The sequence below is a fragment of the Apteryx rowi genome, unplaced genomic scaffold, assembly GCF_003343035.1.
Source record: "Apteryx rowi isolate R43461 unplaced genomic scaffold, aptRow1 scaffold_264, whole genome shotgun sequence".
NCBI classification, from domain to species: Eukaryota; Metazoa; Chordata; class Aves; order Apterygiformes; family Apterygidae; genus Apteryx; species Apteryx rowi.
The window spans coordinates 239,577-265,604 of NW_020449019.1; the positions used below are offsets into that span (position 1 = coordinate 239,577).

The 26,028-nt window shown below is 38.1% G+C and overlaps 1 protein-coding gene across 18 annotated transcripts in view; it reads right to left on the reverse strand.

Moving 5' to 3' along the window:
• The window catches only part of LOC112967126 (ankyrin repeat and KH domain-containing protein 1), a 128,406-nt gene that overhangs the window by 92,519 nt on the left and 9,859 nt on the right, over positions 1-26,028 (reverse strand). For all 18 annotated transcript variants that reach the window (XR_003253858.1, XM_026067914.1, XM_026067918.1 and 15 more), the window contains exon 2: positions 20,685-20,838. Coding sequence is in view for 17 of the 18 variants with exons in the window: in XM_026067914.1 (XP_025923699.1) it covers positions 20,685-20,838 (154 nt within the window). In the remaining variant the exon portion in view is untranslated. The remainder of the gene's footprint in view (positions 1-20,684; positions 20,839-26,028) is intronic.

The following is a 26,028-nucleotide window of genomic DNA, read 5'->3' on the forward strand; positions in this document are numbered from 1 at the left end:
GTTAGCTCAGTTTTCAAGGCTGTATTACATATCCTAATCACTCTTTGCTGTTCATGCTTTATTTCTTCACAACTTGCTGACAGACACAACACTGGGTTGCCAATTTACGGATTGGAGCTTCTCAAGTTGCTCCATTCCTTCAAACTGAATTTCTTATGCCTGCCCAGAAATCCCTTTCAAAGATCAAATCCAATGAATAAATATTTAACCCCCCTTTAGTCGTAAGAGCTCAAACTCATGGATCAGTAAGATGACAGATTCCAGTGAAGACAGAAAAAAAGTCTTTGGACAGGCACCAAGTCTTACGTGTGATACTACTTCCCCACTGCAAGCTCTAGATTTTGAGGGGAACTCAAAATAGAAGAGACTTCAGCAAGAGGTCGTGCTCATTTCTTCACCAAAAAGGTGTCACCTAGGAGGGATTCTTTCATCTGGAATGAAATTTAAGGCTTCCCACAGGTTTCCCACCACATTCCTGAGATGAGAGAAGAAAATTCAGCACTTTCGCTAGAAATAGATCATGCAATAAGGTGACTTTCTGCGAGTGAGCAGGATGACACTGTTATACTCAAAAATCTCGCTTCAGAAACTATTTAAAGCAGATGAAGCTTTCAGCATCTCATGGGATACCTCCAAACAAAACATGCAGGTTAATAATCATATAGCAATATAATCTGATCACTTCATGTGTGTAGTCAAAGCTAACCATGAACCTTCCTAGTGCTTCAAGCCTTCACACTGACATATTTGCAGTGCAGTAACAGCAGTTCTTAGCAAGCTAACTTGTATCAAAAACCAGTTTCACAGCAGTAACACCCTGTGATTAGGGCTGCCATACCTCTATCCAGGCAAAACCTTCAAGCATGTTCACACAGCAAATAATACATCCCATGCTTTGGAGAAATAATGCCCGGTACACATGTACCTCAGGCTGGCTCACATGGATAAACTAAATTTGGCACTTTCAGGATGTATTAGAGCAGCTGTGCCCACTCAATAAACCCACTTGATACTTCACAGAAGGGTTGCGGCCACATTGTGCAGAGTAATTGCAAAAGGTCTCTACAGTACATCTAACTCTTCCCAGAAGACCAGATCTTCTTCAGCCTAGACCATCCTCAGCCTAGACCATCCAGTTATTCAATCCAGTAACTCCTATTCTATGCCTGGAAATCCTGTACAACTACAGAAAATCTTCAAACTTTCTCAAGCAGAGTGACTTTATAGAAGTTTATAGTTTTCCCCAAGCACAGCACCTGGCAAACAGAGAATTAACAAATTTGGAGTAGCACCAGTAGCAATCTAATTTACACCGGAGAGACTTAACTTAACCTGCTAAGTTACTCAATTACAAAGTTACCAACTTTTGCTATCTTCCTAAATACAGTAAAAGAATTCTCCTGCAAATAGTTCTCCTGGATCAAAAGAGTTAAGGGGACATGAGGAACTGATACTGAGGGCAGAAAGAAACCACTTCTTATTCATGATGAATGCACTTCTTACTGGCACTGTGCAAAGGAAACTTGGAAGTTGTGCCCAACTTCAAATCCAGAAGGACGAAACCACCAGACAATTAATGGCAGCGCTCGTATTTAAAATCTTGTCATCTCAGAAACATGCCCTCAAAATGACAAAAAGCTTGTAAAATGGACAAGTTTGGGGTCGGGCGGGGGGGAGGAGGTGGTTAGGGAGGACCCTTAAGAAGCCCTTAAGAGAGAAAACCTGCTGGGGCAGAGAAGAGACAAGAACATCTCTTGATGGCAACCACAGAGAATAACCATTTCTATTACGTAATGGTGAAATATTTAGACCACAGCTAACTAAACCTGGGGAAAGTTCTACTCTGCAAAAATTAAGTATCTTTGCTTAGTCAAATCTCTCTAAAAAATGTTTTTCGTCCTTTGAAATTTCTCATTTTACAAACATTTTAGTATTGATAAAGCTTACACTCTCTTTTTGAGGAAAACATTAAATAAAATGCTTCTGTATTCTTCAGTTGTTCATTCCAACACTAGTATTAGTCCCACGCTGCGAGCAGTAGAGATTTGATATGATGGGTTTTATTTTAGCTTTTTCTAAAGCACTAAAAAAAAATTACATTGAGGCTTTTAGTCTTTTCAACATCAAACATACATCTTTGTAATCTTCAACGCTGAATATCAAAATGATCAACTGATCTTAGCTCCAGTGCACTGAAAGTTTATTGTACTATCTTTCAAAACCCGGTATAACTATGCTGTCAATATCACAGCTTCCATAGACTTCCAGAGCAGCCAAGTTCTTGATTTCTGCAAATCAGGTTCCTGATAGCAAACCAGCCCACCCAAAAGTGACATTTTCAATGCGATCTGAAAATGTCACATTCAGATCATCTGCTAAGCATTTTCTGGCAAAAGCAGAAATAGAATTCCGTTCTCCTGGGTTGTGTTTGATGGTCTTAACCTCAAAAAGATCCTTTTCTCCACAAAACTCCACTCCTAGAAATAGCAACAACTCATCCAGTTGAGCAATATCCACAAGCAAAAACAATGTCTGAGACAATTTAAAAGACCATCGCACCACACACATGCCAGCAGGGAAAACCATCCTTAATTCTAGCCTCCAATCTTTCAGTTGCTTGACACTACAGACTCTTAATATTATATGTCTTTTTACATATTTCAGCATAGTTGTTGGAACAGGAGCCAGAAACCACCTTCCCATTTTTCTCTGCCTTCTAGTGTGGCAGCTTTAGCAGCAATATTTTCTGCTCCCAGAATCAAAAGCTAGGAATGTGCTTCTCCAACAGACACTTTCAGATCTACTGAATTATTCCTCATGTATCAGACACTGCCCTCTATTAACAGCAACACCAATTCCTATTCTTTTCATTTGTGCTGTATTACAGCTTTAAATCTTTCTTAAAAGACACATCTAGGAGTGAAGTTTTTCAAGTTTTTTTCTTTTTAATTGCTCATTTATGTAGCACTAAGGGAAATAAGGAAAGACGGTTATTACTTTAAAGCTCAAATTTCTTCCTTTCAATTTAAGGCTTAATTTTTGTGATTCTCACAAAACATCAGAATCAGACTTGATTCCAGATGAACCACTGAAAGGCTCCTAAAAGCTAAGACAATTCAAATCCTCATTATTTTGGCTATGTTTCGATGACGAGTTCTCCTTTTCGGGATCACCTGCTTTTACATCAGTTTGTTCGTATATCTCAAAATTGAAAAACTATTTTTCTGTACTTCAGCATGAACATGAATTCTTGTTTAACCATACAATTTTCATGAACATTAAGTTTCTTTTAGAGTTTCCCATTTTACTTCAGTTTAGTCTCATATTACTTCAATAACAGGTTGCCTAGTCAGGTAAAGCTATAAATTCACAATATTGACCAGCCACTTCCACTTTTACTATAGCTTGGAAGCCACCTAAGGAAATTCAATAATGAAAAGCCAGCTCTACATAGACTCACAGATGTTTCTAGCAAAATCCCAATCTCCCCAAGTAGTCTGCAACTTCGCCCACTTCCTCTCCATCAACCCAATTCACCAATTACCTGTTTTCAAAATGCAACTATTTGACAGATATGGAATAATGTGCATATATTTAATTACTAAAATAAAAGATTGGTTTAAACCTTGAGACAAAGTTTTAATTCAATATCAAATATAAGAGTTTAAATAGGAAACAATAATACCAGAATAATTATCCATGTAAGTATCCACTCCTCTGTTGCATCTTATTTAAACTCCTAGCCATAACAGGTAAACTTTGCCACAGTATAACTGAATTTGTTTGATTTTTAAAGCCTCTTGGTTTCACAAAATACCTATTTTCTCTCACTGTATGAAAATTAAGCAAATTCTTAAGTTACCTTTTCTAAAGCCGAAGTAACACGAGACATCCTGAGCTAATCTAATATTTGGCCACTGCCAAAACGGGAGAAGACTCAATACTTCTTCTAACCTTGTCTTTTCCTAGGCACTTCTACCAATTGCCTTGCACTTATAGCTGGCAACGAGAAAAGGGAGTATTCTGCCAGAATAGCAGGTTAAATTTGACCAGCAAAGGGTATGACCAACACCAGAATTGGCAAAAATAAGGAGAGAAAATTGTGTAGCCAGGAACAGGAGAAGAAAGATTTCTGCCTTATGGTGTCAGCAAATAGCCACTAAACCACCTCAGCAAATAGCCACTAAACCACCTCAGCCACCTCATGTACCCTATGCTAGCCATTCTGAATGTCGAAATGTTGAGGTTTTTTAATCAAACTCGTTTATAAAGGACCACACCTTCTTCATTTCTTAAGATTTTTTCTACTAAATCTCTAAAAAAAAAAAGTTAGCTTACTTTTACTTACACCTTATAAAGTGACAAGTTACCAGATGCAGTTATCAACACAGCTGATTTCTTATGGAAACCTAAACATTCAGGCATGGTCATCACAAATATATGTTCATAAAATCATGCTGATCTATTCTAAATGCACTTAGTTTCCTTACATATTACATGCAGTTAATATGAAAGCATTATGAATTACTCCTATACTATGGTCATTGATCATCTGCTTTATTGGCTATTTTCTGTGCATTAGACACTGTCAGTCTCTGCAGAATCCAAAGTTGAATATTCTACAGATACATATTCAAAGAAAACCACTATAGGCTGCTGCTCCTTTTTCTCCACCACTTTTTTTTTCTTTTTAAGAAGCTTCACTCTTCAAAAAAAACTCCATTTCCTTCACCAAAAGAGTGTTTTTCCACAAGTGGAGCCCAACTACATATGTTCTTGCAAAGCACTGCAAGTTCTTCAGTGCTGCTGAAACAAAGAACAGAATGTGCAATTGCGTATTAGCTGCAGATGTTGCTTGGCAATCCAGAGGTGGCTGCTGCAGCACTAAGCTCTGAAGGTAGAAAGATCTGACAAAGTCAACTGCTTTTTCACCCATCCCACTGCAGATAAGTGTCTGGGACAGACATCTGCTTTTGTTCCTGCAGTCCTCCGCTTGGATTGCTTCTTGTTCTAGAGAAGCAGCTACAATTAGGACAAAAGCAGTAACAGTAAGGGGGGGGGGGGGCGCAAGGGGGGGCAGTCCTGTCACAGTCATCATTTAAACAGCAATTCAATGGCCAAACTGTTTTAGACACAAAGCAAACCAAAGCTCAGGGGAGAATATTAGAGGGCTTTCTAGTTCAGCACAAAGCTTGAAGAATTAAGGTATGAGAAAGTGTTCATGCTTCCTCTAGCAGAGAAACGAAAATTTAACACAGTTATGAGCAGAATGGACATTAATGCTGAACCTGTCTAGGTCAGTCTAGAGTGTTCACTCAGTCTCTCTTCCCTCTCTCACCCCTCTCCTCCCTTTTATCTTTTGGAAGTACACTGAAAGAATTAAGCCTTGGTCCTGATATGTCTCCCACACCTATGAAATGCTACAGGCAACAAGACAAAAAATTGTTACACACAGAAAACTATTACACCTATGAACCCCTGGGCAGAAATTCTCCCTCCCTCTCTACCACCAGTGGCTAGGTTTGACATGTAACTGCTAGTTTATCACATCTTTGATCTCAGGGCATCCCTGCTGGCCAGAGCATCTGCTCAGCTAACACATTCAAGAAGCAACAAGATGGAGAGGTTAAGAGGTAGAAAGGAGGGAAAAGAGTAGCATCTTCCTCAGCCACAAGATTTTGTATCACAGAATCACAGAATGGTTGAGGTTGGAAGGCACCTCTGGAGATCAAAGTCCAAGCCCCCCTGCTCAAGCAGGGTCACCTAGAGCACGTTGTACAGGATCGTGTCCAGGTGGGTTTTGAGTATCTCCAGAGAAGGAGACTCCACAACCTCTCTGAGCAACCTGTGCCAGGGCTCTGCCACCCTCACAGTGAAGAAGTTTTTTCTCATATTCAGATGGAACTTCCTGTGTTTCAGTTTGTGCCCATTGCCTCGCATCCTGTCGCCAGGCACCACCGAAAAGAGTCTGGACCCATCCTCTCAACACCCTCCCTTTAGATATTTGTATACATTGATAAGATCCCCTCTCAGTCTTCTCTTCTCCAGGCTAAACAGGCCAAGCTCTCTCAGCCTTTCCTCATAAGAAGATGCTCCAGTCCCCTAATCATCTTTGTAGCCCTCTGCTGGACTGTCTCCAGTAGTGCCATGTCTCTTGTACTGGGGAGCCCAGAAGTGGACACAGTACTCCAGATGTGGTCTCACCAGGGCTGAGGAGAGGGGAGGCATCACCTCCCTCGACCTGCTGGCAACACTCTTCCTGATGCAGCCCAGGATATCATTGGCCTTCTTGGTCACAAGGGCACATTGCTGCCTCATGGTCAACTTGGTGTCCACCAGCACTCCCAGGTCCTTCTCCACAGAGCTGCTTTCCAGCAGGTCAACCCCTAACCTGTACTGGTATATGGGGTTATTCCTCCCCTGGTGCAGGACCCTGCACTTGCCTTTGTTGAACTTCATGGGGTTCCTCTCTGCCCATCTCTCCAGCCGGTCCAGCTCTCTCTGAATGGCAGCACAGCCCTCTGGCGTATCAGCCACTCCTCCCAGTTTTGTATCGTCAGCAAACTTGCTGAGGGTGCACTCTGTCCCTTCATCCAGGTCATTGATGAAGAAGTTGAACAAGACTGGACCCAGTACTGACCCCTGGGGGACACCGCTAGCCACAGGCCTCAATGTATGTATGAATGTATGGTGAGAAAAAAAAAAGTTTAGTTTCCTCAAGGAACCTGGCTTAAATAAATAAATAAATAAAAATAAACGTAGAGCAAAAGTGAAGGAGCTAAGCTAAATACAGCATTAGAAATTCTTACAGAATAGGTTCTTTCAAATCCTATCTCTGAGTTCAGGCTTGCAAAACCTACAAGTACAGAAATTTGAATTTTGGCTTATATGAGGAGATAGCTTTTATTTACTCATTATGAGTTAACAGCAAAGGTAAAACACCACCCCAGCAAAAAAACAACCCCCTTCCCCCAAAAGCCTGACTGACATCAATAGGGACTGCTAGTGAAGAAGTATAATAGGAAAGAGTCAGACAAAACAATTATTCAGCAAGAAATTGCTCTAACCCTAGGACAGTTGCAACCCAAATTAACTCCAACTGTTGTAAGCCACATATCAAACCAGGGGTGATCCCTCCAGCATGAACTACTTTTTTCAAGACATTCTCATGCTGTAAAGACCTAATGTATATATACAGACACATATATTGGAATATTAAAAAAAAGACTGTATTCTATAGAAAGCTTACAGTACTTTGTCTTCCTCCAGTATGTAGAACTAGTTCTATTTAGTGCAACATTATGCAACAAAATCTGACAGTCACTCAGATGTTTTTATAAACTAAGTCACAGTGTAACAGTTAATTCTATCCAGCTACAGTAAATTGTTTGGTTTTCTTTTAAATAAAAAAGATCATCCATCCATAGCAACTAAAGTTTCTAACTTGTTTTTGTTTTTAAGTAAAATTAGGGTCTTGCTTTTGACAAGAATATTCAAAACACCATACTAACTTTAATCAAAATTAGAAAGGAGAAAAAGAACATGGAATTAAGTACTGTAAAGTTATAAGCTTCTGCATTACTGTTCTCTACTGTCCATTACTGTTCTTCTGCATGAATGTTCTTTGGTGCTTCTCTAGGATTAAATGGGAGGTATTGTAATCAGAGCTTACCACTTCCTTTCTTCATTTTTTGAAATGAACAAGCGCTTAAGTTTTTTTTCCACCCTGAGCATAAAAAACAAAACAAAAAACATCTGCAGTACACACCAGAAAAGATTTGTTCTGGCAGCAAAATCACAGTGCAGTACTTGTGTACCTGAAGCCTCCATCCCCTCTCCCTGGCTGCCGCCCTCTGCAGCAGTCCTGCAACACCTCCTCCTGGGCTACAGTGCCAGCAACAAATATTCAAGAGCATTTTTGTGCTCAAAACAAATGCTCTTCTGGTTGTACCATGCTGGACAGTATTACTATCATTAGCTAAGGGAAAGCTTTAACTACAAGCTGAATTGTTTGTCTGGTTTTGTTTAGCTTTTAAATGGACACATACCCAAACAGCAGACTCAGCAAGTCTCCCCTAGAGAGAGACAGTCACCTGCTCACACCCTGTCAAATGAAGCGTAAGTGCACGCATACATACCAGCACACTCAGCTGGACCATAATGACAGTGTACAATGCTAAATGAATACACAGGAGTTGATATAATCTATTTAGTGCCCTAGCAAGAATCAAAGGAGCTAGGCTCCACATACAGAGTTTGGGGTATCGACTCCGAGACACCAGCATTTTGAGGAAGTATCCAGATTGTAGTGGGAGGGAAATGAGACTGCTCCTGAGTACTTAATACAAAGTATTTGAAAAATTCCAGTCACTCTTGAAAAATGTAACCTGTTTGGGGTTTTTTGTTTTTCTTTTTTTAACTTGAGATTATAGTGCTTAGACTAGCAAACCATATAGGTATAAAGGCAGCAACTTTATTAATGATCCAAAACCAAAAAACATCATAACCTCTGCAAGGAAAGTTTGAAAAGAAATTTCTTCATGCCATCATCAGGAAAGATTTACAAGGTTCATTTTATTAATTTACAAAAAAATATCAGGTCTAGAAGTAGGCAGTTATTCTTCAACTCCTTTCATGCCTTAGTGATTAACATTAATATATCCTCATTTCAAGTCTGACAGCTGCTTGCCTCCAAAAATCTCAAAAATATACCCCAAAGAACTAAGACTGTGTCACCCAGTTCCCCAGAGAATTCGATATAAAGTTGTAATTAGGCATAACCAACATGAAATATTAACTTCTGAATAAACTAATTCTGACCAATACATATCCTGGAATGACACACAAACCAAAGCCAATGCCTTCAAGCTTCTAAGCAGTAGGATTAACTTGGTATTAACCTCCTGAGAGATCCTTCAGTATGAAGAGAGAAGTTTGCTTTAGGATCACTGCTACTCATACATAGGAGGAGTGTGGAAATGGCATCATCCACTGAAGGAGACTAAGTAGCAAAGAAAAAGAATCACATATCCCTAAGAAACATCGGGAGGGGGGAGGGGGGAACCTTATTCATGCTACAGAAGGTGCACAAAACTCTTGTTCTTGCCTTCTAGCATTCTAATTAATCCAACTATTTAAAGCATCATCTACCTTAGGGCTTCTGACCTTCGAAAACAAGTTACTTTGCAGACAACCTCACCTATTCAGTGGCTAAAGGTAAAGAGAGAGGAATTACTTTCATCTTTAAGCTACCTAATGCTTATGGAGAAAAACTATCATTGGCCTCTGGAGACAGCAGAATATGATCTCCATGCATAATGGAGTGCAGGAGAAAGAACTCACATAGTGTTTGAACTCTATTTATAGGTAAACATCCCACTTGAACTCTTTTTTCTGATTTTCTAGCATTCAAGTGGGGAACTGAGTCCAAATGGATTGTAACTGTTTTTCTAAGTCTAGATGAAAGTTTGCATTAGGCTTCTGTTTTGCCTACATTTCTGATGCTTCACAGAAAATAGCTCTGTCTCAGTACAAAATTCAGTGACTATCTGGAAAACAAGGTATAAATACTAGTACACTATAGAGCAAAGAACTAAGAGTAAATTTAGAGGGTCAGGACCATCATTGACTTAATCCAGAAGTCCACGTATACACCAATTATGTATGCCAAGCAAGCCAAAATACTTAAGTTTTTTCAGAGGCTGAACAAGTGCTCATCTCCCAACTTCTAGAAAAAATGATAATCACCATAATGGTATAGAGCACAAATGAATGTATAAATCCATGCTTCAAACTGAACATTTGAATACCCACTATTAATGAAACCTCTCATCTACTTAAGAAAATCTGCAGCCCTCCAGTGCAGAGTCATTAAATGCATCCTGCTTAAACAAAACTTCCTGAAAAAAAATCTCTCTCTAGGAATGCCACAGTAAATTAGAGTGTAAAGCAACCAAAATCAGGATACTACAATCTTCAGAAAGAAAACAAGGAAGTTATTTTACCATGACCCAACTTGAAGAGAGAAGAACACATCCATCTGCTCCTGATGCACTGCAGGGAGAGGGGGAACCCACACCTTTACAAGAACAGTCCAGAGGACTCAAACCATCACATCTTTTTATTCTTTGGGGCATCCTCCAGAAGTTCATCAAAAACCAAAAAAGGAAGGGGACATGAAGGTGCCAAGAGACGCACTTTCACCTAGGTCTGGGTGTCTCTCAAAGAATTCAGAACAATTTTGCTTCTTGAGACCAAATTTTTCCTCTATCAGTGGTCACAGAATTTGCTGTGTGGCACCACAGAACAGAAGTTTTACTAAGCTTCTTTGGAGCACTATATGAAGAAAAGGAGAGAAATTGTAAAAAGCACCAATCCAATGGACAGCTTCTAAATGGAGTTACTTCAGACACCAAGTATGGAAAAGTCCAACAAGTTGACTAAAGCAAATTTCTTCCATCATTTCTCTCCAGATCATAGCTCTCACATAACAGACTAAAAGAACACTGTTCTACCTCTTCTTCAGACACTGGGTGCACTCACTGTAAGAGAGCCAACAGCACAGCCACAACAGAAGTGTTTACTCTTTTCATCATGAAATCTTCCCACATGTTCCTTTGCCTGTAAAAGCTTCCGAAAGATACTGCTTGCTTTTGAGGCAAAAACAACTGGAAATCAGACCAGGCTGTTTAGAAAATTCTTGCTAAGAGCCATATAGCTCTTTGAAAGAAAGGCTAAAATTCCAGCCTTTTTAACAATTCAGATTCAAGAACGATTTTGCTAAAGGACATACCCAAACACGAATGCAAGTAAGTTAATGTAACCTGTTCAGGTAATAGTTTTTCAGAAAAGTACTGGTGAATTTAAACAAAATCAAATTCAGCTCGTAAATCAACAGTCCCCTGCTGCTGCAAAAAGGCAGACAACAAACTGGGATGCATAAGCAAAAGCACAGCTTGCAGGACACATGAAATAACACTCCTACTCTCTGTGTATCAGTAGAGCTCAGCTTGAGTAATATGACTAATTTGGGGCAAACTGCAACAACTGGAGATATGTGCAGAGATTCCAGAGAACAAGAGGAGATGAAGATCTAGAGAACATGAACAAAGACAGAAGAAAGATACAGGGTTTTTTAGCTTAAAGAAAAGAAAAACCGAGAAAGGTGGTGATATTCTCCAAGTAGATTCTGAGGATGGCTGCAAAAAAGAAGGGAACACTGTTCTGGGGTATGGTGCATAACACACACAGCCAAAGCAACACCACTTAAAAACTGTCAATTGCTTTAGTATGACTGTTTTCCTCCTTTCTCCATGAAACACTTCCAAAGAAGTTTAGTCCCCTATCCCCTCTGCAAAGTTACATAATGCAGCACATAAGATTGAGGATAGACATGAGGAAAACCTTCTCATCCTAAGGACAGCAATTGGCTTGGCACGTTGTGAAGTTTCCAACACTGGAGATGGATGGCTTTAAGAACTGGTTTGACAAACTGTCAGGAATGGCACAGGCACAGCTGAATTTGCCTGGGGAGAGGGAAGAGGAGGAGATAAAACCAGATCTACTGAGATTTTTTTTTTTTAATATTTTTATAAAGATTTAAAAAGCTCTACAAAACTTTAGGAAAAGGTAATGGCTAAAGGACAATAATTGGTGTTTTAGAGATCATGCTTTGTTACACAGGGAAAAAGTCTTTACAGGACTGCACTGTATCTTTTGTTCCCACAGCAAGTATTTTCTTGATGGATATACACAGGATAAATTTGTGCAAAGTGGTATTTTTTTAAAAAAAACATTTCCTGGTATGTGTTTATCCCCAAATACTTAAATACTTCATATTCACAAAGAATACATTACTAAAATATAAATGTTCTGGGCTCCCCAGTACAAGAGGGATGTGGCACTACTGCAGCAAGTCCAGAGAAGGGCTACAAAGATGATTAGGGGACTGGAGCATCTCTCTTATGAGGAAAGGCTGAGAGAGCTGGGCCTGTTTAGCCTGGAGAAGAGAAGACTGAGAGGGGATCTTATCAGTGTATATAAATATCTAAAGGGAGGGTGTCGAGAGGATGGGTCCAGACTCTCTTCGGTGGTGCCTCGTGACAGGATGCGAGGCAACAGGCACAAACTGAAACACAGGAAGTTCCATCTGAATATGAGAAAAAACTTCTTCACTGTGAGGGTGGCAGAGCCCTGGCACAGGTTGCTCAGAGAGGTTGTGGAGTCTCCTTCTCTGGAGATACTCAAAACCCACCTGGACATGATCCTGTACAACGTGCTCTAGGTGACCCTGCTTGAGCAGGTGTGTTGGACTAGATGATCTCCAGAGGTGCCTTCTAACCTCAACCATTCTGTGAAATTCTGTGAAAATCGTTTAAAGAATGTTTTACCACAGCTAAGGTATCAAATCTACATAATAAAAAAATTAAAACTTCAGAAAAAAGCATCTTGCACAAAACGGTGATTTATGTGCTACAGCCTCTTTTAAAACAAGGGAGTTGAGTTTTTAGCTTTCAAAATGAGGACTTACCTCTAAAAAGGAATAAAACAATTTACAATAGGCAATGAAACTACTCATGCCTCACTGCAAAAAAAAAAATCCTTGCTTCCCTTTGGAGAATCAATGACGACTAATAAGGTATTTCATGTAATCTGGTGAAAATTAGTTTGATTTTTTTTAAAAATAAGTAGAATTCGATAATTTACACTATGCATATACTATATTGTCATTCTTTTTCTCTAGAGACTCACATGTTTGCTCTAACTGCTTCCTAAATATACAATAGTAATATTTTGCTAAAGACTAATTACCAATTGGAAAAAAAAAAAAAGTTCACCTGTTATGACATCTACTGACAAGTATTAATGATTCAATTTAATCTCAGTTCCCTCCGATATTTTTTAAAATCCCATCATTTACTACCACTGCAAAATGGGTAGAAAAACAATGTATTGTAAGTCAGCCAAAAAGAGCTCTGTTTTAAGAAAGTTAATTCTTTAAATGTCTTGAGACTTGTCACAGTACACAAAACTGAGGGTTTAAGCAATTCTTACAGAAAAGGATAACAAGTAGCTTTGTTTCCAATGTAATTATGTTACATCTCACAGGATACTTACCATCACCCCCAGAATGGGTGGCTATACATTCAGACTACCACCAACTTGATGTACCAGTCTGACTAGTATAGAGCTAAGTAGCTATCACTAGTTACTGCCATCACCCTTCACCAGTAAGATCAGTAAGTCCGAATAAAATTGAAACCCGAGTGGGGAGATTCAGACCCAATTTCTTCACTTCTTTGTATTACAATGCATTCATTTAATATTCCAACCATATTCTAAGTGGTTTTAAACTCATGTTTTATCATCATGTGCTACAAAAAGTTGCATGAATGACATGCAGAAAGCAATCAGAAAATGCGAACTTAAAACCAATTCTGCGTAACCTTGAGTTATTTATAAAGTATTAAAAGAGTCTTCTTGATGGAGATATAAGCATGAGACACAGGCTTTTTATCTCCTCACCATCCTGATGCACTTTATCAAGAAGAGAGCCACATTTGATGAACTCAGGCTTGCATGGGTGGTAACAACTTCATTTCAGAAGGGTGATATCTACACTCATTTCTTATGCAGGCATCGCAAAGAAAGAAAGAAGCATCCCTTTAGCTATCTGTTTAAGATAAAACAGCATGCACACAAATGAAACATAAGAACAAAGAAATCCTCACCATACCCAAATAGGATACATTCTATGGATAAGATATTTTGGTTAACAGTAACATTTTCCAGAACATTAGTTTTAAGTGACCTCTGTGGTTTGAGTTAGTGTTCAATTTCTTTTCTGCACCTGGTTAATATCATAGATCCACAGAACTAGCTTATACGCAATTTTGTTATGCAAGATCTTTATTTACCACCTCTAAGCAAGCATAAACCTGAAGAATATCAAAATAAATGCTTGTTTCAACACATTTCCATGTCCTAAAATTATTTTAGCCTGCTCATATTACTATTCTTTCCTGACTAAAATTATTAGTTTTCTTTTGTAACAAAAACCCAAACCAAAAACTCCTGAAACCTTTACTTTAAGAACACTCAGAGTAAAAAGAAAAGATTCCCAACTGTCAGACTGAGAGTCTTGGTAGCTGTGCCACAATACCCCCTTCTACTCTGTAAAGGATACCAGGTTCCCAGTACAGGCCACAGTATTACACACCTACCTCTACTCAAACTGGCAACAGTAACGCAAAATCCAGCGCAGCGTTATTAACCCCACAGCAAAGCCTGAACCTGGTATTTTCATTTTGATGGATGAAGAAAGCACATATATAAAAAATACTAGGATTTCAGCTTGGTACGGGCTAAATTTCATTTCAATTCCGGCACTAAGCAGAATGATAAATAAAGCACTGGTTCTTTTGTCTTGCCTGAACTGTCCCTTCTTACTTTCTTTGTCTGAGGCTACTTCAAGCACTAATATAACAAGAAGTCCTGAAGATCATAACCAAATGATAACAGTTTTTAACCAGAAATATCTCCGTATTGGAAAAGGAGGGCAAAGAGGATTTAGTCTTGCAGAAGGATCCTAAGTTTGGGAAAAATAAAATAAGGCAAAAGTACAATAGGACGAAGAAGTTGAGCTAGTAAAAATATATCCAGGACTTGGGAAAAAAAATGCTAAGGGAGTTACATAAATTGTTCATGGTATAGTCATAAAGCATTCACTGATTAACGAGGACCTCTGATGTATAAGCAGATGATTAAAGAGATTGAGAATTACCCTGGCTCGTTCTAATACTTCACAAGTTAAAACTTAAGTTTTTTGTCTTGCCTCCCTCCCCACAAATGGAAAAGTGAATATCTCAGAACCATCTTTGTCAGAGAAAAGAATTCCAAAAGCATAGCATTCCGATCAAATAACACAGCTTAGCTGTCTGATACAAGAAAGCATCAATTTAAACGTTATGACAATTGAAAAAACAGTTCTTCACAGCAAAATCCAATTGAACAGAACAAAAAATATGAAGCTGGTACATTTAAAGCACTTTCAAAATACTGAAGTTAATTTGACTAAGAGCAGGAAAGGCCCAATAGATTAGAAAAATACTTAAATCATGCAAAAAACTTTATCATGAGTTCATTACAGAAAGCTCAAAGAAACAATATTAATGATTCAATTACATGCACAAATTTCAGATAGCTTATCCAACTTATACAAAAGCACAACACATCTGTAAGTTTCACATACCATATATTCCTTCCCACTCTGAATCTTTAGATGGTGAAGAAAGAGAATGAGTAAGTCACTGTAATGGTGCCAGTATCTCCAAAGGCAAAAGTATTCCAGTTAACAAAACAGTTGTGATTTTAGGAGTAGTACGGCCTTGACTTCTAAAGAAACTCCTAGAATGTAGCCTATTCAGATTTTATTGATGAAAACTGTTTCCTTTTTTGATACATATACTCTGGGGGGGGAAGGGGGGGAAGGGGGGGATCAGACAAAATAATTGCTGGAGATAACCCTTCAGAGGTTAAGATTCTAACGCATTAAATGCCCACTTTCATTTAAATCAGTAACAGGTAAGTTACTCATCAACCCTAAGAAAAGAAACACCAGATCTAAACATGAATCTAATTGTTCATACACAACATGATCAAAGAACTTATCTAGCCCACTCTTCAACACTTTCCAAAGGGTTTCTCAGATACAGGATGAAAGCAAACTACAGCTTATGCCCCAGTGAAAAACAAGTATTTTTATCATCAGGTTTACTGAAAAGACTTTCCCCAAACAAGACTGTTAACAAATAAACAAACAAAAAAGGAAAGGGTTTGGTCACATCACCAAAAAAAGAGGTTTGCTTGAGGACATGGAGAGTGGGTAAACATACAAAAGAGATATATTCACACTGGAAAGCATTCAATTTTACAATTACTGAATCTTACTCTACTCTTTCAGTTTATTCCAAAACAGGCAGATTTTATCTGAGCCCATTCATATTTTGACCTCTGTTCTCTCTCTCTCTCTCTTTTTTTTTTTTTACACTAAGTAGGTGATTGCTTCTTCTTTCTGCCCTCCCTAGTTCCAGAATACATACAAATTTTGTGGGTTTTTTTCCTCTTCATCTTACCAAGTAAAAGTACCAGGCCCTCATTTCTCAATCCACTATTGAAATTCACCAAGCATTAACAGAGACTTCTTATTAAAAACAGATTTTTCTTTGACCATTTACTTCAAACAGCAGTTATACTGCATCTGATCTTCCAAACTCTAAAATACACTAACCTGCTTTACTTGTGCAAGGGTCTCTAGTCACTTTTAGTCTTATAGATCCTTGTTTTCTGCCAAAATATGACTCTACTCCACTCTTTGCTCCCTGTTTGAATACAGGGATGGACTTCTTGCACTTGCTGCATTAAGCAAATCCTTGGCTGAGCACTGGTTCTTCTCCAAAACGTCTTGATTTTCTCACTAGCCTCTCTGTAGTATTGTAAGCAATAGTAGGATTTCTTAACGGGTTACTCCTGAGGTCCTGCAAGTCATCTTACTATACAAATCTATTCTGGGACCAAAGCAAACTTGTATTCACATTTTGTATGTCAGAAGTACCAAGCATACCTGTACCAAGATCTAAGATGCTGACTCCCAGCACTGACTACAAGGTTACTGACAAAAAGTCCACGTGTCAGCTTGGCACCAAGCTGGCAGCACACAGTTAGTGCTCTGTCCTTTACTATAACTAGTCATGTGTACTAACAAAACTCTTCCCTGTGTAGATACTCAGCAGGAATCTAAAGTGGTTTAGTGCTAGACAAAGAAATCCTCTGCACTTTCTTCTGCATGTATTCTTCGACACTTCATTGTCAAAGCAATTCAAATTCACTTTGAGGAGGAACATGCTCAAAGATCTGTTGTTAAGGTCACAGGCATCCAAGGTATTTTCCTCAAGTTCAAGAACAGTTCAGCAACATTCTGTATCCCTTCTCACAAAATTCAGCAAAACCATGCTGAAATACTAAAACCATGATATTTAAACTGCAAGGATTAACATTTTCACATTTTATAACTTTCTGAGGAACTGCATTTTTTAAGTGAAGAACACACCAAACAGGCATCCAGGACTTTTATCATGTGCTTCATGTGCTTCACCAAGACTTTTTTTTTTTTTTTTAAAAGAGGAAAGAAAGAACAGCTTGCATTCCAGAAAGAGGACTGTACTACATAAGCAAGCCATCTACCCTTCCTGATGCTTATAAAAAGAAGGACCAGAAAATTAAACAGCTTTAACCTGTCAGACTTTTCCCCAACTCTTTAGATGTGTGTTTGCCCCTTTTAAAAACACAAGAAGAGGAACTCACTGAGGAATCTGCCAAGAAAAGCAAGACCTCTGTTTCTTCTAAATGGCCAGGATGGATTAGAGAGGGTGAAGGACTCTTGTACCTACATGACACCCATTAATTCACAGTGGCAAGAAGTTCTTATCCTCCAGCAGTCAACTACTGTCTCTAAAAAAGACATTTAATAGGTAATTTTACTGAAGTTCCACAAAAGAACTGCAATTCTTTAGAGCTGGAATATTAAGAAGTCAACATTGCTCTAACAGTGGAGCTGAAAGTTTCTAGTGCAGAATATGAATCCACTGTCAGAATATTAAGAATCTATTTAATAGAAACACTGGCTCTGCAGAGGTGAAATATCTCCAAACAGTATTGTTTTCTTTCCATAGGTTATTTTAGCTATAAATCTCTCTTTTGCTACTAGCAGTCAAAACTGAAGCTTCCTTTTAATAACAAATAATAATAATAATTTTAAAAAGGCTCTGCTTGTTCAGAATTACTTTCCAAAATCAGGATCTAATTCTTATAATAGGAATTTTCTTTGGTTTATGAAGAAAAAGAACGTGTATGATATGAGTGTCTCAGTCTTCAGAATTTAAAACTAGGGGGTTTTTTGTGAAATAGTACCAGGACTGAAGGATGTTTAAAGGTACTCAATTTTTCATAAAAATAGACTGCTTATGCTTTGCTCAAACAGATCAGTGAAGAAAGTCTGGTTGTCCAAATTAAAGCTAATCAGCCAGGTCATTAGAAGATCTACTAAATGTAAGGAATCTAACTACTGTGTGTATGTGCACATGTATACGTATGTGTACCTTTATTGCTATATTAGCTGAGGGGGGAGGGGGGAGGCTATCTTATGCTAGAAATTCTACTAATGGCTGTCACCACTCAGCATCCAAGAACACAAAACATTAAGATATCTAAACACTCAAAAATATAAGCAGAATAAACAAGCTGAACTAGCAAAAGACATCCAGAATCCTTATGTATGGGTAAATGCAATGCATAGAAAAAATTTATAGACAGTTCTACTCAAACTCAGGCCTCTACACTAGCATACACAGGCCTAACTGGCTCTCAAATCAAGACAGTTACTTTAAAAAAAAAAAACAACAACAAAAAATCATAAGTCTCACAGAGTGCAATGGCTGACAGCCACTTCTGCATAAGTGATTTGAAAAAGAATATTTCATCCGGCCACAGTTGCTAGTACCTACCTTCCAGAAGTAATAACCAGCATGTTCATGTGAGATCTGAACATTAAAGGATGCAGGAAGAATAAGCAAAACTAGTTTTTTAAGTCATACTCATTAAGATCCTAACGACACAGAGATGAACCTTGAATGTGAGGAATACTAAGAAACCTAGGAGACACTAATTGCAAGACCAATTCTATTTTAGGTTGAAGTTAGGATCGAGTCTCACACAGGAGAAGGGATCGCATCAGTGAAGGCCAAGCTACCCCAGAAAAGCACATCAGACAAGACTGCAGCTGAACTATTTGTACATGCAACTGTTCTAGGCTTCCACGTCGTCATCTACTTTCCACAAGCTGTCTTTAAAGTTGGGGACTAACTTGCTTTCCCCAGACTGCAAAACAATAAAGCATAGCACTGTTTGTTGCCACGATGGATAGCTAGAAGGCTCACAAAAGGGAAGAAAGGGCATTTTCAGTCGAACCAGACACAGGATTGTGAACCCCTATGAAGATATTTGGAGTTTCTCCCAGAAACACTAGCTTCCTTTTCAATACTTCTGAATTGCAGCTTTTCCTAATAAACTACCAGAATCTCTGTCTCTCTGTTAAGTTAGTCTAATGATATTTTTAGTGTCTGAATTTGCAGTGGAAAAGACAAGTACTCCTTAGTTAGAGGACCTTCTCAAGAGTGTTTTCAGTCTTTTGACCTCACATATTCATATCCACATAATGGAATTAATTTTGTCTGGTCTTTTTAGAGAAGGAGATGGAGCCCAAAAGGGCTCCAGCAGGTTTGCTCATCTTTTCAGATTCCTTCTGTTCTATTTTCTCCAACCCTACTCAAAGCACTAGGAGAATCAAAGCATGGAAACCTAAGACTAAAAATGAATTGTCCGATTCTGAGGACAAGTGGCAAACTACTGTTTAGAAATCTAAAGAAAGTACTTTTATAGACATTACAAGAAGCAGTAGTCCCTCCTAGATTTTTTAAATACTCTGAAGTCCTTTTGAATGCTGCAAACCTAGACGTAAGCACATAACTCAGGGACCAACTGCCCTCATAACACTAGCCGTAAGACCTCTCCACTGACAATTTATAAAGCTAGCAACAGGTTCTAGCAGACATCAGTCATCAAGGTACATGTGAGAAAATGCTGCTGATTCTCTTAAACAACAAGAACAACAAAAATTCCCTTAAAAAGGGATCAGATTACTCAAATCTGAGTGTCCAGATTATCCCAGAAATATTCTATCTATCCTGCAAAGTAAAGTTTAGTCAGCAGGAGTTGCATCAGGTTAGATTAACTTCAGGACTCCAACTTTAATTAAATTGCTGCAACTTTATGCAGACAAAAGATTTAAAAAAAAAAAAATCAAATCTAAAAAACACAGTTTAAGTCAAAATACAAAGACAGACGGACTCCTGAGTGCCTTGACCCCTTCTGACTCCCGAAATGAAGTTATCCTTTAGATGCAAAGCTATCTATAGCAATGATCAAAACCAGGATTTTCTTCAGAGCAGTGGGGTTTACATCATTTTGTCACTGGAATTTTGAAACAAGACTAGTAATTTTCAATTTCTTTGCAAACACCTGATTCACAAATTTTAGAAATGTTTAAATTAATCAAGCTTTTACTAGAAAAGTAGCAAGTGTAGTGGCAGTATGTTCACCTTTTCTGGTTCTGTAATTTAAATATTACGTACATATTTTTCAACAGCTGTATCTCAGAACTATGGGAACATATTTTTGTGAAAGTCAAAACAGAGAAACTAGGGCTTCACCTTTGAATTTCTGGAAATAATGAAGAGTTATATATTGACCATAGTATTAGAGAGAAAAACATCACTTTAGCAAGCCTACTTTCTTCCATTCTCTCCCTTTTAATCCTCCCTCTTGTAATATATGTAATCTAATCTAGTCAACGAAATACCATTTAATTCAAATTATCTTTTCTAACTTTGGATGTAAATAAACACTGAACCAAGCAACCTTCAACACCTGTAAGAATTATGAGCTTGTTCTTATGCTCAGCTCCCCACCACCACAGTAAATTTCCAGACTTGTAAGTTTTGACCCGGTATTCACAGATTGCCAGATCTGTGTGCAAGTTAGTTTCAGAAAATACTATACAAACAGTGTACCTGCTGCCTCCAGCAAGGCTTCTAGTCTTGCTTGCGTTTCTGGATCCACAGTTCTCAAGTCCGCACCTTCCGCAGCACTCGATAAGAATAACTCCGATGTGGTTTTAAGTACTGGGTTATCAAGATCTTCTTGGTCCAAAATAAATGATTCGACCTGTTTGCCAAGTCAGAAAAATAATTTTACCATTTTTGAAATTTCAAAGTAAATTTAAAATACTACAAAACCCACCACAGAATTTAACTACACCATCATAATAATGTTTTAACTATACAGATTACAGGATAGAACCTTGACAGTCATGTGATCAATTCACTGAAAAGGTAGCTGAAAGCAGAAAGGAATAAACTCTACATGAAAAATAGCTTATATTAGAAAATGACAATTAACAACAGTTTAAACTATAGCAAGGGAGACTTAGACTAAACATTACAAAAAAAGCTGTAGACATTTGGAAAGGTAGTCACCAGAACTGATGGTCACAAGAGGTTGTAACATCTTTGTCACTAGATGTCCATCTACCTTGTTATTAAAAAAAAATCTATCAGTAAAGACTTTGGTAAGGCTGGACTTATCTGAGAGTTGGGGATGGAACGAGTGATTTCCTGAGAACCCTTTCAGTTCCATTACTTCATTTTAAAACTAATTTCAACTAATATAGCACAAGGACTTTATTAGAGTAGAAACAAGATGGTTGACTAAAATAAACTCAAAAACAAAATATCCAGTTCCATTAACATTTTCTAGACAAGAACAGATACGTATAACTGTTAAGCAAGCAGGTATTCCAACTCAGCACCAATAACGCTGTCCCACCAGTGGCCCACATGATCTCAAAATGCAAGTTCATGGAATTACATAAAATGCAAGTTCATGGAATTACATAAAACATTGTAGTTTTATGACAGCTTGCCAGGGTAAATAAGGAGGATACCTGACTCATACTCTAATGAGAGCAGAATTACATTTAAGACTCTGTCTCAAGTTCAGACATATCACCCTCTATTTTCAGTAAATTTTAAATAAAAACACAGACACTATTTCATAGTTAGACATTATCTGTTCAATGCTTTATTGGTACCTTCAATATCCCCTAGAAATGAAATACGCTAGTTATACAACTATTGCCATCATTTGTCCCAGTCTCATCTTTATTTCCCCCTAATTCTCAATTCCCTCCCACTATCTTCCTCACATGTCAGCAGTAAACTACCACTACATTCAGTCCTATGACACACCATCCACATGACCTTAAGAAAGGGATAGTTTACTCTTCAAAAATCAAACCAGGCCATCTGCAAACTCAGTAACTGCCCTATTGTATGAAGAATGTTAACATGAGTCTGGGGAACTACACATAGCACTGCTGTGCGGGATCGTCTTGTGTTAATTTCTTCTCCTTTTTGATATGTAAATGTTCCGTAACATTATCCCTTAGTGTCCAGCCAATCAACCCGTGTCCAACCAAACACAATGTTAGTGTACGAATAAAACGGGCATTAGGGAGAAAGAGTAGCTTAAGAATACAGAACATTTCTTCCACATCTCGCTGGATACGCATAATATTGGCTAACTTACAGGTATTATAACTTGTGTGCCAACGCACAAATATTAAAGCCAAGGCAGCAGCCTACCATTTAGGGCTTTAAAAAGCAAGACTTCTATGTTTATCAAGACAACACACAACAGTCCTAAAATAAGAATTGTCACAATGAAGAAGAGCTGAGAGTTAAAAAAGCAGAAGCTTAGCGACCTAACGAGTGATAAATATTATTTCTACAAACAAAGAAGAGCAGCCATTTATGACTGACAGCAAAATATATTCCTACACTAAGATTCCCCTCTGCAGAATTCAAATTTCAGGTTATGTTCATCTAGCAAGTTTAAGAGCTCCCTGCTGGTATAAGGTCTGATACATAAATGACTTCTGGAAAAACTCACACTTATCCACAGGAGCACTTCAGAGTATTTCATTATTCTCCCCCACACAAAGCAACGCACTTTGCTGTGGACAAGCCACTTACACCAATATGCACTTCAGCTAGAAATACTATTCATTATTGCAATAATGTGTGTGTGACCCAGTGACTTGTAAAAGGAATCTCACCACGTATGTAAGTGGCTATCCCTTATATATAGTTCAGAACTATATACTAGAAGTTGCATTGCATGCTAACGGACTTTTTTTCTTTTTCAATTACCCTGCTAAATTTAACAGCAGTCCTCCCCTTTGAAGATGTACCAAAAGGGATAAAACTGCAAACAACAAATACTACATCAACCTTCAAAGTGACTTCTGGCTAGCTTACCTTTCAGCTCCATGGGTAGCCTCACAACACCCTAGACAAAAGCAGGCAGATCAATCCTGTATCAACCTTCCAGAGATTGTTCCACTGCAAATTTTAAAACTTCATTTTTGACCCTGCCCTAACGCACTGAAGCAGGGATATGGACTATTTCCTCCTTGACTGCTGCCAGTGCAAGCTCACTTGTGTACTTACAGGACACTACCTGCAACAATACACCTCTTGCGCCTAAATCTGTGTTAACTCTCCACTCAAATATTCTATCACCTAGCAAGGAGCTCCTCTCTCTCTAGCAGGAAGCGCATTTTGCTTACATGCACCCTAAAATTCATACTAGAACAAAGTCTGTCTTTTTAAGATTGACTGTGTAAACACTACTTACTAAAATTGAATTAGAAATATAGCTTTTACTTAGGGCACAAACTGGATTAGTATTAGTGCAGTTGGTGTTACCAAACAACCCTATTGCCTTTCAGCTCGTCTTTAGGTTTGCAACTCTACTTCCAGAAACCTTACATATTTAAAGACTCAGACAAAAATCTTGCTTTATATACAGTATGTGTTAGTTTTATATCACAGCACTGCATTTGCCATAAATTTAAATGCAAGAAAGGCAGCTGCTTCCATTATTTTTGCACACGTTCAGCATCAATTTTTAGTTTTTGTTTTGATTTTTAGTAACAGCTTAATAACATATCCATAATACAAATATACCTTAAGTGTGAAAATACTGAAAATCTGTATGCAGAAATGTTAAAACAGCTCTACTATTACCAGTCTTTCAAAACAAGTTTTATATGCATTTTCAAGTAAGAACAGCTGACGTTTCGGTAAAGAGATGCAGTTTCTCACACAGTTGGATACCTTATCTCTAACAATAGAGTAATGAATTACCTAATCAACCAGATGTCAGATGTGACTGAAAATAACCGGCTATGACCCCTTATTAATAAAAAAAAAAAAGAGGAAAAAAAAAAACCCTACCACAAACATATCAAAGTTAAGTTTAAGTTTTTAAATAAAAAGTAAACTTTGTAAAAAACATATATAGCTTTAACACTTCTGGAAGACTTACTATAACACTCATGTTGCAAATTTTAGGCACTCTGCTCTATCATAATCAGATCTGTAGCAAAGTGATAGAGTAACCAGTCGCTGTGCTATTTTGGGACTATTTTGCAAGCTGCTTTGGGCAGTTAATAAGCATCTTACTTGGTAAGGCTCATTAGAAATATACAGATTCAAGATATTATTCTAATTGCCAAAGTAACTACAACTAGAAGCAATTCCCAAACAAGAACTCAAAATTATGTTGCAAGTTGCTAGCTATATGGAACCTGTGGACAGGGCAGTAAACATCAGTGCACTTCACTACATTGTTGTGTTTCACTTTCGTCCACAGGAATGACAGACCTTTACTGAAGTACTGCCAAGGACTGCAGCCACCTCACAGCTCTACAGATCCAGTTACACACTGGTTCTTCCCTCCCTCTATAGCTGCTACATTCACAGCTATTTGGACTCAACTACATCAGTATTTATATGTCAATACCATGACTGAGTTTACCTCAGGTCAGGGGTATGTAAAGGCAGCTTCGCAAGTACTAAAAATCACAGCTAACACTAGCAATTCTTATAAGACAGGCAATGACAGATAGGTTTAGAAATATATTTTCTAATATTAGATCTATACTGATCTTTTCTACATTGTGTTGAAGTTACTTTTTTTTTTTTTTTAAAGATATACTTCTATGCCAACAAGAACTAAGCTCTAAGTTACTGGCAAAAAAGTACTTTTCCCAGAATAGCTCAGACCTGTTCACAAATAGCCTATTACTGATATAGGCTACATGCATGATGGAAAAGCTTCCTATTCTAGCTGTACCAGCACCATTCTTTCCTTCTTTTACTGCAGAGAAGGACAGCAGAGGCAGCTCATTGTACCATTCTGCTTTTATTCGTGCTGAACTAGTATTTCTGGGAAGACTATCTTTACAAAAAGCGTTGACTGGAAAGAGAAAGCTACTAGCAAATCACTTCCTTAATCTTGAATTTTCCAGATACACCCAAGCCATTAACAGTTTTCTGAGGTAGCAAGTCTCCTTGTGTTATGTTTGTAAAGTGACTACAAATAACGAGGATCTGAGTCCTTGACTGAGACTTCTGACCAGCATTACAATACAAATAAACTACTACCTGTTTCTCTTTTATATTAGGTAATCCTCCAAATTACTTGTATGACAATTCTATTTGGACATATATCTAAATAAATCTTTATAGATATACACGGACCTTGGCTTCCTTAAGGCAAATTAAGCCTGTATGTTCTGAAAGTTCATATATATACAAAGCTGAAATAGATCATCAATAAGATGCATATTTGCTCTGTTCGGCCTGAGCTGTAGTTTCTGAAGACAATTCCCTCAATAAAAAATAAATTTTAGCCTGAGAAGAGATATGTCCCTAAGATCTGTTAATCACTAAAAGATCATCTTCCAGCTCTGGCCCTATGAATCTTACAATTTTGAGGAGTTCTCACAACATACAATGCGTGTAAGCTGGCCCAAGGCTGCAGTGTCCTTGGAAACATTACCATGTTGGTAGTGAAAAAAGAAGCATTACTTCCCACCATTGCTCAGCTTATGGCAAGTCAGACAGCTATCAGACCCTTTCATGAGCTGATTTAACACACTAAAAGGGCAGAAAACTCAGGGAAAAAAAAAGACAGCAGATAGAAATTCAATAAAGTGGCAGAAAGTTAAGACTTACAGTTCCTGCTTATCAGACCCTTCTGTAACAGCATCATTCTCTCCTGGGAATGACAAGCCATTTGATCAGATTGGCTCCCTGTGAAGCTAAAACCTGACTAACACAGCCCCCCCAAAATCTGAGCAGAGCTGTTAGTACCTGCAGGCCTTGTTAGCTTATTGATCTATAAAAATTCTAGTTTTACATGCATTTAAACAAATTGGGGGGGGGGAGGGTGAGGAGAGGGAGACATGAATCTTGTTAGCTCCACTTGCAATAGAAAGCTGAAAAA